The following is a 12,162-nucleotide window of genomic DNA, read 5'->3' as shown; positions in this document are numbered from 1 at the left end:
TGTAAAATCATTTCCCGCACTTCTTGCGGGTTGTTTACAGAAAAAAAACACTATCCAATACTGCAATAATATAATTAATCTTCAATACAGTTTTTGCAGCTAAAATCTTTCAGCCTAATTCTACTATCCTTTTTTTAAAAAACTTCTGCTTAAATATTCTTAAATAATTATGTCTAAACAAGAAGAGCAGACCTCTTAACTGCATGGTTACCAAATAATGGTTGCAGTCCAGAGAAAATAAAATGTACTTGACCAAAGTATCCTGCATATTTTGCAAAAGCCCCTTTTAGCAAGAGTATCGGTAACAATTTGCTATTTTAAAACAAAACAAAACATGTTTTCACCTCATTGTATGCATGCTGTCCTTCTCTCCCTCTCGTAGACTGCCATTCTGAGATTGTTTATACATTTCTCAAAGTTGACTGCTGTAGTGTTCTGTTAAATTCATGTAGGATAAGGCTATCAATGGCTACTAGTCCTGATGGCTATATGCTACCTCCAGTATCAAAGGCAGTTTGCCTATGTACACCAGATGCTGGGGAAAAGTTGAGGGTTTAGGGTGCTGTTGCACTCATGTCCTGCTTGTGGGTTTCCCATGGGGCAGCTCGTTGGTCATTGTGAGCAGAATGCTGGACTAGATGGACCCTTGATCTGATCCAGCATGGCTCTTCTTATGTTGTTCTGTTCTGTTCCAGATTGTTACTGCAAATAAATAAATATTAGTATCCTTCTGCTTAGCTTAATCTGCTGTTACACACAAACAAATTATTATTATGCAATGTTTGCAATTGCTGTTTGACACTTGACTTGGTGAAATGATTATTGGGGCTATCTTAGTACATCAACACAGTAGCCATTAATAGAATACTTTTTGTTAGCTTCTACATGCTAACATATTACTTGCTTTTCTCATGTGATTTGTTCCCATGTGATTTGATGCTTTAGCCAAAAAAAGGTACTTTTAAACAGAAAAAGTAGTTTTCTGTTAACTATAAACAGGATTTTTCTCTTAAGATCGTCTTCCACACTGCTAGAGACCGCCATATTTGGCAATATATTCAAATGATTTATGCATCACTCACAATACATTAAAAAATGCTAAATGGTAGCTATTGCTGTCTATTAAACTGCTCCATAGACCCAATACACATAATCAGCTTTCACACATAGAAGTCAACTCATGACCATCTGTAAAGTAAACTTAAAAGACAACTTCAATACATGAACATTATGGGGAAACATTATTTTGTGTTGACTATGTTAATCTGGCCTTTTTAGTGGCACATTAAAAAGGGAGTATAGATTAATAGAAGATATCAGTTATCATCCATTTGGGAAATCTATATATTCCATGTGGTGTTTTTCTAAAATTAAATGCGTCTTTTTCTCTTGCATATTTTGGCAGCAGCATCATACCTAGTCAGACCCTTCTATTAGAACTATGTTTATCATCTGTACCGTTGAAGTTAAAACACTGAAATTCACAAGTGGAGGGGTTGTTTCTCTAAGGGTTTATTTTTGCCTTTGTAGCTGTCTTATTCATCACAAACAAAGTAATGAGTTTAACATTTATGTCGAAGTACATACACACTCATTTAAGTAAATCTCCAATATTCTCTGTTATAGTTTGAAGTGCTTATAATATTGATTTCATTTAAAAAATAGAATTGCAAATTAACTGATTATTTCATTTTGAATTTAACAGGTACTATGGATGTAGAAGAGAGAAACCGCCAAATGAAAATGAACAAGTACAAACAGGTAGCAGGATCAGACTCCAGGCTGGAGCAGGATCATCATTCTAAGGCAAGGGCATTTTGTTTTGAAAAGCACCAAAGTGTGTAACTGTCTAACTTAACCAAGCGGTGAGACGCTAATAGTCATGACATGGGTAGCATTTTTTATTAAGAGCCCAATTCTGTACCTGTGTATTTGGAAGTAAATCCCACTGAATGCTGCTTCATTGTATGAAGTCACTTCCTTGCACAAGAGAGCTTTTCATCTTCTGTCTTAGGGAGCATCCCCTCTCTCCCATTTCCCCAAAATTTCCCCAAAGGTCAGGGCCTTGAAGGGTTGGATGCCACGATGCACTTCCTCTGTGTACTTGAAAAAGTGTTTTCTGCATGCTCAAAGGGGTGGTGGGAATCCAAGCTAATGGTACACTCATGTCAGTGTGTATAGAATTGCAACTGAGAGATTTAAAACACATCTTTAAAACTCGAATTATGCCAAGCTCTCATGGAATATAAATAAGAACTGGCATGGTAGGAATAGAAACTAGCAGGAATGTAAAGTAGTTGCCTGCGTCAAAAAGTGATAAATCACCAATTAGTTATATAGTGGTATGGACCAATAATAGGAGATGAGCGTAGTAAACAGTAAAGAGAGGAAATGATTGAATAAGTACATATGTGGAATTAACATTCAGAAATAAATAGGGATGTACGAAAGTCACTTACCTTTTCGCAGGGGTGCTTCGCGGTGGGGGGGAGGCGCTTCGCTTCTCCCTCTGAAGTTCAGGTGAGGGGGGGAGGTGTCCCGCCTCGCCCAGCCGAAATTCAGGCCGGGGGGGGGAGGCTTCCCGCCTCGCCCGGCTGAAATTCAGGCCGGGGAGAAGCGCCCCGTCTCCCCGGCCGCGAAACAAAGGGAAAAAAAAAAAGACAACCCGTGATAGGCTACGTAACGATTAACGTAGCCTATCACGGCTAGATTTCCAGAGTCAGCCGTGATAGGCTACGCAACTCGTTACGTAGCCTATCACGGGTGACTTTGGAAAAAAAAAAGCGCGTACGCAAATGGCGGCGGCCTATGGGCGCCGCCATTTGCGTTCCTTATTTGGTCCCGGTAGTCTACGTAAAGAAATCTTTACGTAGACTACCGGGACCAAATAAGGAACGCAAATGGCGGCGCCCATAGGCCGCCGCCATTTGCGTACGCGCTTTTTTTTTTCCAAAGTCACCCGTGATAGGCTACGTAACGATTTACGTAGCCTATCACGGCTGACTCTGGAAATCTAGCCGTGATAGGCTACGTTAATCGTTACGTAGCCTATCACGGGGTTTTGTGTTTTTTTTACACTTTGTAATGGCGGCGGCGGCAGCCGGTCGGAAGGCCGGCTGCCACCCCCGACGAAATGCCGACGAACCGCCGCCGGGACCCGCCGCCGGGAGGGACATTCGCCAAAGGTAAGTCCCATCCCGGGGGGGGGCGGGGGGCGGAGAATTTCACTGCCGATTTCAGGGGGCCGAATGCGTTGGTGCTTGGCCCCCCGAAGATTCGGGGAGAAATTCTCCGCCATCCCTAGAAATAAATCCACTAAATCCTGTACCTCATTCTTATGCTGTATGTCTAAAAATATAATAAAGCCTTTAATATAGCTCTTATTTTCACAGAGTTTTACACTTCCGAGCAAGAGTGGGGAACCTGTGGCCCTTCAGATGTTGTTGGACTCCAGTACCCATCAGCCCCAGACAGCATGGCAAATGGTTTGTGATGGGAGCTGTTGTCCAACAGTATTTGGTGGGGGGCACAAGTTCCCTGCCACTGCTTTAAATTTTAAGGCTTCGATCCTGTACTCATTTACCTCAGAGTTGCACTGTAAATTATTTAAGTGAGCAGATAGTTAATATCTGGCATATAAACTGGGATTATTGCTTCAGGTGCTGCCATATCCATGGACTTACTTTGTAGCCTAATCAGATAGATAATCTTTGTCAAATTCTATATAAATTGATAGATTGATAGTATTATTCTTGCTGCTGGAACATAAACATCCAAGTTAACAAAAAGTAGGCCGTGTTATATTATGCCAGGTTTTATTTATTTATCTCATGTGATATGAAAATTAGTATGCTATCAGAAACTGGATTTGACTGTTCAGAGTCTGTTAATGACATAAATGTGTTTTTGCTTAATGCTTTATTATATAATATTACCTAGTGACCATTGGTAATTAATAAGCAACTTATTAGCTACACACTTTGAAATATTGCTAAGAAAGAAAGACTAATTGCCATCATTGTATATTTGGTATTTGCTGAAAGGATCGAGCAAGGTGTCTTGAAACCAGATTAACCAGCACTTGAAACATAAACCCTATTTTAATAAGCATGATTACTAGTATGAAGAATTTATGTCTTTTTTGTAAGATTACACTGCTGGAAATACTTGCACTAAATGAATCTCATTGGTTTCTTTGACTTCCCCCCAACTTTCAGGGTGTCTTTTCAGGGGACACACGGAGTTGCTGCCAGGAGAGAGGAGCTGAAAAGCCCTCTTGCATAAAAGTTGGTAACTGAAGGGCTGTGGTTTAAACTGCTAGCCCATCTTCTTGTTCTCATAAATAGTTTTAGCACTTTCTTATATGAGTAATAATATTATTTGGGGGGGGGGAGAAACAAAAGGTATAAGTAAATATTTTGCTTCTTAGAATGAGATTCTGGCTCTGTTGAAGCCTATCTTGAAATGCCGAATAACTTCTGTCCAACCATAAACGCATTGTTTCCTTCTAAGTTCTAAATCATCTGGCCTAGTGATTGTCCAAGCGTTTCTTACCGAGGAATGCAGTGTGTTTACTCCAGAAATCTAATAATAGTTTTCCTTTTATGAAAGCAAAGGTATCAAAGAAGACCAACAGATTCTGAATTGCATTTCTGTTTTATTTCACTCATATGGTGGAAATAAGCTGATCCAATTGTCATAGTTGATCAAATGAAAAAGTAAAAACATAAATAGAAATATCCCTCCTAGTCTGAGTAGTAGTTTGCTTAGGACGGCAATCCTAAACCAGGGCTGTCACTCAATTAAAGATACCTTAGTAGATTAATCATGTGAGTTTTAATTAATTAATTAAATTTCCATATTCATACAAGTTACAAGGCTGCAACCCTGTGCTCGTATTTCTGGTAGTAAGTCAGAAATATGCAGAATAGAATATTGTGAGCAGGCACCAGAATTGCATCCTTAGTGCCTGCTCAGAGTTGAACTCACATATCCTTCAAAAAGCTCACAACCACTTGACATCATGACCATACACACACAGAGAGAGAAAGTGCACTCATTCAAACTTGCACAACACACCACACAAAAAGCAGAGTAGGAAGAACAACTTACCATTGGCACCTGGTGAGGCTGATCCACTGCTGCCACTCTCACCACAGGCCAAGTGCCACTCACTGAATGGACGTCCTTGCTTCTGCCACCTGCCCTGGCACTGCCAAGCTTCCTGCTGCTGCTACTGCCACCAAGAATGTGCTCCCTGCTACTGCCAAGAGCTCCTTAGACTTTCTGAGTCCCACCACAAGGAAACAAACTTGGGCCCAAAGTCTTGGCTTGCCTTTCCAAGTGGGATTTCGGTGGTTCCAACACAGGTGGGCAGCAGAGGCTAGAGCTGCTCCATGTTGCTGTCAGTGGTGGCAGTGAGTGTGGGTGCTTCCACAGGAGGTAAACATAAGAACATAAGAAGAGCCATGTTGGATCAGACCGAGGGTCCATCTAGTCCAGCATTCTGTTCACACAGTGGCCAACCAGCTGTCGACCAGGAACCCACAAGCAGGGCATGAGCACAACAGCACCCTCCCTCCCATGATCCCCAGCAACTGGTGTACATAGGCTCACTGCTTCTGGTACTGGAGATAGCACATAGCCATCAGGACTAGTAGCCGTCGATAGCCTTTTCCTCCAGACTTTGTCCAATCCCCTTTTAAAGCCAACCAAATTGATGGTCATCACTATATCCTGTGGTAGCGAATTCCATAGTTTACCTATGCACTGTGTGAAGAAGTACTTCCTTTTATCTGTTCTGAATCTCTCACCAATCAGCTTCATAGGATGACCCTGGGTTCTAGTATTTTGAGAGAAAGAAAGAAATGTCTCCCTACCCACATTCTCCACACAACACCTAATTTTGTAGACGTCTATCATGTCTCTCCTCACCTTCCTTTTTTTCAAGCCAAAGAATCCCAGCTGTTGTAACCTTCTCTCATAAGGGAGATGCTCCAGCCCTTTGATCATTTTAGTTGCCCTTTTCTGCACTTTTTCCAGCTCTACAATATCTTTTTTTAGGTGTGGTGACCAGAACTGTACACAGTATTCCAAGTGTGTCCGCACCATAGATAGGGGCAGTATGATATTGGCAGTTTTATTTTCAATTCCTTTTCTAATTATGCTTAACATGGAGTTTCCCTTTTTTTACAGCAGCCACACACTGGGTTGACATCTTCATTGAGCTGTCCACCACAACCCCAAGATCTCTTTCCTGGTCACCACTAGCTCAGATTCCATCAAGCTATTCTTGAGGTTGGGATTTTTTGCCCCAACGTGCATCACTTTATACTTGCTTACATTGAATCACATTTGCCATGTAGATGCCCATTCTCCCTGTTTGGAGAGATCCTTTTGGAGCTCTTCACAATCCCTTTTTGTTTTAACCACCCTAAATAATTTGGTGTCATCCGCAAACTTGCCCACTTCACTGCTCACTCCTAATTCCAGATCATTTATGAACAGGCTGACAAGCATTGGTGCCTATACAGATTCCTCTGGGACCCCACTATTCACTTCCGTCTATTGGGAGAATTTACCATTTATTCCTATTCTCTGCTTTCTGTTCTTTAACCAGCTACTGATCCCTAAGAGGACCTGCCCTAGAGGTATATACTCTAGAATTACCACTTTTTGTTCACTCACTTTTATGAGGAAACTACACAATGTCATAATCAAATCCTTGACTCGCTGTGTTTTCTCCATGCTGCTTCCATGTTTTTAGACAACAGAAAATACGGTCTTTTCAAAAGCACAGGAAAGCAGCACAAACTCTACATACAGCCTTAGTGCTACTCTTTCAACTTTCCCAAGAGGCATGGTTTTGATGTATGCAGTTATTTATAGGGTAGTTAAACTATCACCACTTAGCACAACTCTTTCCCTGCCCATCACTCTATCCATTGTGTGGTTCAGCTTGTTCAAGAGCAGGGGGAGAAAAGTAGGGATGTCAGAGAATTCCGCCACGGATCTCGGGGAGGCTGAATGCCAGTGCATTCAGCCCCCCGAAATCGATGGCAGAACAGCCTGCCACCCCCCCCCCCGGGACGAGACTTACCTGGGACGGATCTTCCGGGCGGCGGCGGCTCCAGCGGTGGTTTGGCAGCGGCGGCTGCGGCGGCTGGTCTTCCGACCAGCTGCCGCCACCGCCATTTCCAGTCTAAAAAAAAAAAGAAAAGACGTGATAGGCTACGTAGAGATTTACATAGCCTATCACGGCTAGATTTAAAAAAAAAAAACGTGATAGGCTACGTAAATGTTTACGTAGCCTATCACATCTGACTTTAAAAAAACAAACAAACCGCGCGTACACAAATGGCGGTGGCTACGGCCGCCGCCATTTGCGTTCCTTATTTTGGCACGTCTTAGTCTACGTCAAGATTTACGTAGACTAAGACGGCGAAAATAAGGAGAACGCAAATAGCATAGCGTCCGCTACGCTATTTGCGTTCCCCTTATTTTCGCCGTCTTAGTCTACATAAATCTTGACGTAGACTAAGACATGCCAAAATAAGGAACGCAAATGGTGGCGGCCGCAGCCGCCGCCATTTGCGTACGCGCGGTGTTGTTTTTTTTTTAAAGTCAGACGTGATAGGCTACGTAGGATTTACGTAGCCTATCACGGCTGACTGCAGGGACGCAAACGGCAGTGGCTATGGCTGCCGCCATTTGTCTCCCTGCTAGCCAGTGGCCGGATGTCCGGCTGCTGGCGGAGCCGGCCGGCGGCTCTGCAGAATCCCTGCAGAGCAGAGCCAGCCGACCAGGATTCCGGCGGGAGGGACGGAACGTCTCCCCCCACCATCAGCATAATCCACGAACAGGTAAGTGACTTTCGTACATCCCTAGAGAAAAGAAGAATCCATCTCCCATCTTTGCCTGCCCTCTCCATGCAAGATCCTACCCTAATTACCCCCTCCCCCACACTTTGAAGAGCCTCACTGTGTTAGAATTAGGAATTAATTAACCTTCTCCTCAGACTTAAAATGGGTGTGGCTGCTGCCTCCAGACTCTGCTCTGCTCCCCTTCCCTCTGGCCAGTTGGTGCAGCCAAAGTCTCCTGCTGACAGAACTTTGGGTTCCTACTGCTTAAAAGCTTTTAGAGAGGTTTAGAGAAATAATTGAAGACAGGGTTTGAGGTGGGGATCTACAAGTGTTATTTTTTATAAATACTTTATTATTTGTCTAATTCCAATAGTTATTTTTTTAAAACCATGACACTAAACGGTGTAGTGATAAAAGTTGCAACTTGTAAGGAGTTCAGAGAGGCACTTATGCCGGGGGGGGAATGTTCTTCTTTGTGGTCTCTATGCATCACACATATGGGCTCTGTGCCTGCACAGAGCCTCGATTCAGGAAGCTTCTGTAGCTGAGGAATTTGGCAGGAATCCCCCCCCCCCGTCCTAGTGTGTATGTCCCTAGCAAGTTCCCACTTCTTCCCTCAGTTATCTTTCGACTGCCATTGCATGTGCCTCATAGGGAGCTTCTCTCATTGTTTGCTGTTTTAAAAAACGTATTTTGACAAAAAGCTGAAGTTTTTTTTTCTTTCTTTTCCCTCTTCTATCAAGTATTTCTATCTGTGTCCTTGTTATTTTAATTTCTTTTGTTTCACGAGCTTCGTGATCGCCCTCACAGGCGTATGTCCTTCAGGGCCCCCTTTTGAATGTGTACCTGCTATGGTAGTGTACCAGTGACTGCTCTGTTCTTGATCTTCCATACCAAAGTTCAGACCCTCCTCAAGAAAGGGACGATTGAGCCTTTCCCTCGAACTCAATTTCAGGACAGGTTCTACTCAACAGACTTCGTGGTACCAAAGAAGGATGGAGGTCTTCAGCCGATAATGGACCTTTGACAGCTGTGAACCTGTTCATCTCACCCAGGCAGTTCCGCATGATTTTTCTGGCATATATCCTGCCTCTCCTCTCTCAAGGAGATTGGTTTGCCTCTATCGACCTCAAGAATGCCAGTTTTCACATCACCATAGATGAATCGCACCAACGCTACCTCTGCCATCGGTACCAACGTCTACCAGTTTCAGGTGCTACCCTTCGGTGCCTTCACTGCCCTGATGGTATTCACCAAGTGTATGGCAGTGGTGTGCTCCCACCTGCGACTGCAAGGCATAGAGTTCTATCCATACATAGACAATTGGCTGTTGGTGGCGTCAAAGAAAGATCAACTTCTTTGGTTGAAAGAGGTGATGTGCAATCTCCTTCAGGAGTTTGGAGTCTATATCAGTGCGGAGAAATTGCATCTTGTACCGACACAGCGGATCCAGTTTATAGGGGCGTTATTGAATTCCCATCTGGGCGGGGCCTTCTTACCCAACACCAGGGTAAAGATGCTGATTTCCCTGGCATTAGAGCTGCAAATTAGCAGATCTACCACAGCGCTCAGAGTCCAACTTCTCCTGGGTTTCATGGCTGTGACAACAGCTGTCATTCGCTATGCTTCGTTGCATATGCAACAACTCCAAAATTGGCTCATACGCAGTTTCAGTACCAATCGGGATGCCTGCCGAACCAGAGTCTGTCTGCCCCTGGATGTCAGAGATTCTCTCTGATGATGGTCAGTACCAAGCTATCTAACCCAGGGCATGGCGTTCTTTCAGCTCTCTCCATCCAGGGTTGTGACTACAGATATGTCACTCTCTGGATGGGGAGCTTACTATCTGGGCCTCACAGTCCATGCACTTTGGCAGCCAACGAAGCCACACAGCACATCAACATTCTGGAGTTAAGAGCAGTGGAGAAAGTGCTTCATGCATTTGAACTGGACCTGGTGGGCAGATTGGTCCAGGTCCCTTCAGACAGCACGACTGTCGTCGCGTAATTGAAAAACAAGGGAGGTACCAGATCTTCCCTGTTGATCAGTCTTACACTCCACATCTTCAGCTGGTACATAGCCCATCGAATTGGACTTGTGGCGCTACATGTGGCTGGTGTCCACAATATCTTGGCTGATCAGCTCATCTGGACTATGCTGACCTCCCACAAGTGAGAGTTGGACAGAACAGTTCTGAACAGCCTCTTCCAGCTTTGGGGGATGCCAAAAAGCGACCTTTTTGCCACAAGGGAGAATGCAGTTTGCACAACATTTTGTTGCAGAGCGGGCCAAAGCCTGGGATAGATAGGTGATGCCTTCGTGTTTCAGTGGACAGGAGCGCTGTTCTACCTGTTCCCCCCATTTCCACCGATGACTAAGGTCGTGGCAAAGATCATGACAGATGGCATAGAGTGCATCATCGTGATACCGTGGTGGCCGCACCAGTCTTGGTTTGCCTGGCTACTCAAGATGGCAAGGGGTCAGTACTGACAGCTCCCATCACACCCATCTCTCCTCACAAGAGAGAAGGGCTGAGTCTGACAGCCAAAGAAATCGGATGATTGACGCCCCTTTGGCTCTGGCCTGGATGCCGCCCATAAGCAGTCTATGCAGCGTTCTTGCTCAAGAAAATGGGCTGCTTTTTCTGCTTTTGCTCATGAGCAGGGTTTTCACCCACACTGGTGCTCTTTGCACCAAATTCTCCATTTTCTCCTGTTCCTTTTTGAGAAAGGACTCAAATTGTCATCTCTCAGAGTTTACCTCTCTGCTGTTTTTGTGTTTCACCCTCCTATTGAGGGATTTTCTGTGTTTATGCATCTGACAGCAAAAAGACTTCTGAAAGGGATCAAAAATCCAGCGCCACTAGTCCGCACTACGGTATTGAGCTGGGGCCTTTCTCTGGTGCTTAAAGCACTTTAATCAAAGCCCTATGCCTCCTATCGTGGAAGGTGGTGTTTCTTGTGGCTGTTACATCTGCACACCATGCCAGTGAGTGCTGTGCACTCAGAGTAGACCAAGATTCTCTCACCTTTCACTGAGATAAAGTGGTGCTCAGACCTGACTGTGCCTTTTTACCTAAAGTTGTGTCTGAGTTTCATTTAAATCAGGGCATTGTTTTGCCTGCTTTCTTTGCTTCTCCTTCTACACATTTGGAGTCAACCCTGCATACATTCAACATTTGTCGTACCTTGGCCTTTTATAAGTCGAGCACTGAACAGTTTCGACTGTCACCGCACCTCTTTGTCTGCTACGGTTGCAAGCACAAAGGCCAGCCTCTCTTGACTCAGTGCTTCATGTCTTGGGTTGTTAAGACTGTTGAGCTATCATGTGAGCTAGCTGGGCTTGAACTGTCTGCCCCAGTCTGAGCTCACTCTACTTGTGTGGTAGCGACATTGGTCATGTTTGATAGGGGGGTTGCCATCCCTGAACTGTGCCGCACCGCAGCCTGATCGACACTGTCCACCTTTGGAAAACATTACAGACTGGATGTTCAGGCTAGAGCTGACTGTAGTTTTGGTCATGCCATTCTCTCCTCTGTATTATAGTAGGACACGACCCACTGCCATTGTAAGTTAGTTTGATGCCCATATGTTTGATGCATACAGTCCACAAAGAAGAAGACAGGTTGCTACCTGTGACTGTTGTTCTTTGAGTGGTCATCTATATATTTGCACAACCCACCCACCGTCCCCCCTTCAGTGTCATACTTGAGTTTGATGTTGATTACTGAAGGTATTTTTTGTGTAAATTTCTCTTAGTTATGAGGTTGCAATGTCAGTCTCAAGGAACTGAGGGAATAAGTAGGAACCTGCTAGGGACGTGTGCACTAGGATGGCGGGGGAGAGGTTCCTGACAAAATTCCTCAGCTATAGAAGCCTCCTGAATTGAGGCTCCATGCAGGTGCAGAGCCCATATGTGTGAATGCGTAGATGACCAGTTGAAGAACTTCAGTTACAGGTAGCAACCTGTCTTGTTCTTGTTTGCTTTAAATTAGCTAATCAGCAGTCTTGATGGAGGATCACCTCCCTTATCCTAATTTTTGTATTTTGAGTAAAGTGTCTGTGTTGGGGGAACGGGGAGTAGCACCTGGGGTCTCTTTTAAATCTCAACTTGTTTCAACATTTGTGTGTGTGCTTCCCCCCGTCCCTTTCATTGCTACTTTTCAAATGCAGTGTGAGCAAAAGGGGTTTCTCTGTAGAGAGCAGGGAAGGAAGGGAATTGACTGTCCTTCCAGTACAGGAGGATCATATCAGGAGCAGGATCCTTGGGTATATTGATCTGGGGTTCTGATTCTGTCAGG

The 12,162-nt window shown here is 44.3% G+C and overlaps 1 protein-coding gene across 1 annotated transcript in view; it reads left to right on the top strand.

Moving 5' to 3' along the window:
- RIMS2 (regulating synaptic membrane exocytosis 2) overlaps nucleotides 1-12,162 on the top strand; it is a 616,900-nt gene that overhangs the window by 481,310 nt on the left and 123,428 nt on the right. Inside the window, exon 28 of the mRNA XM_084848966.1 lies at nucleotides 1,706-1,806. Within this exon, the coding sequence (XP_084705092.1) occupies nucleotides 1,706-1,806 (101 nt within the window). The remainder of the gene's footprint in view (nucleotides 1-1,705; nucleotides 1,807-12,162) is intronic.

Source organism: Heloderma suspectum, chromosome 4, assembly GCF_057233095.1.
Source record: "Heloderma suspectum isolate Gila_16-S chromosome 4, 16-S_ref, whole genome shotgun sequence".
NCBI classification, from domain to species: Eukaryota; Metazoa; Chordata; class Lepidosauria; order Squamata; family Helodermatidae; genus Heloderma; species Heloderma suspectum.
The sequence above is the reverse complement of the archived record's forward strand: the minus strand, read 5'-3'. Positions and strand labels throughout refer to the sequence as shown.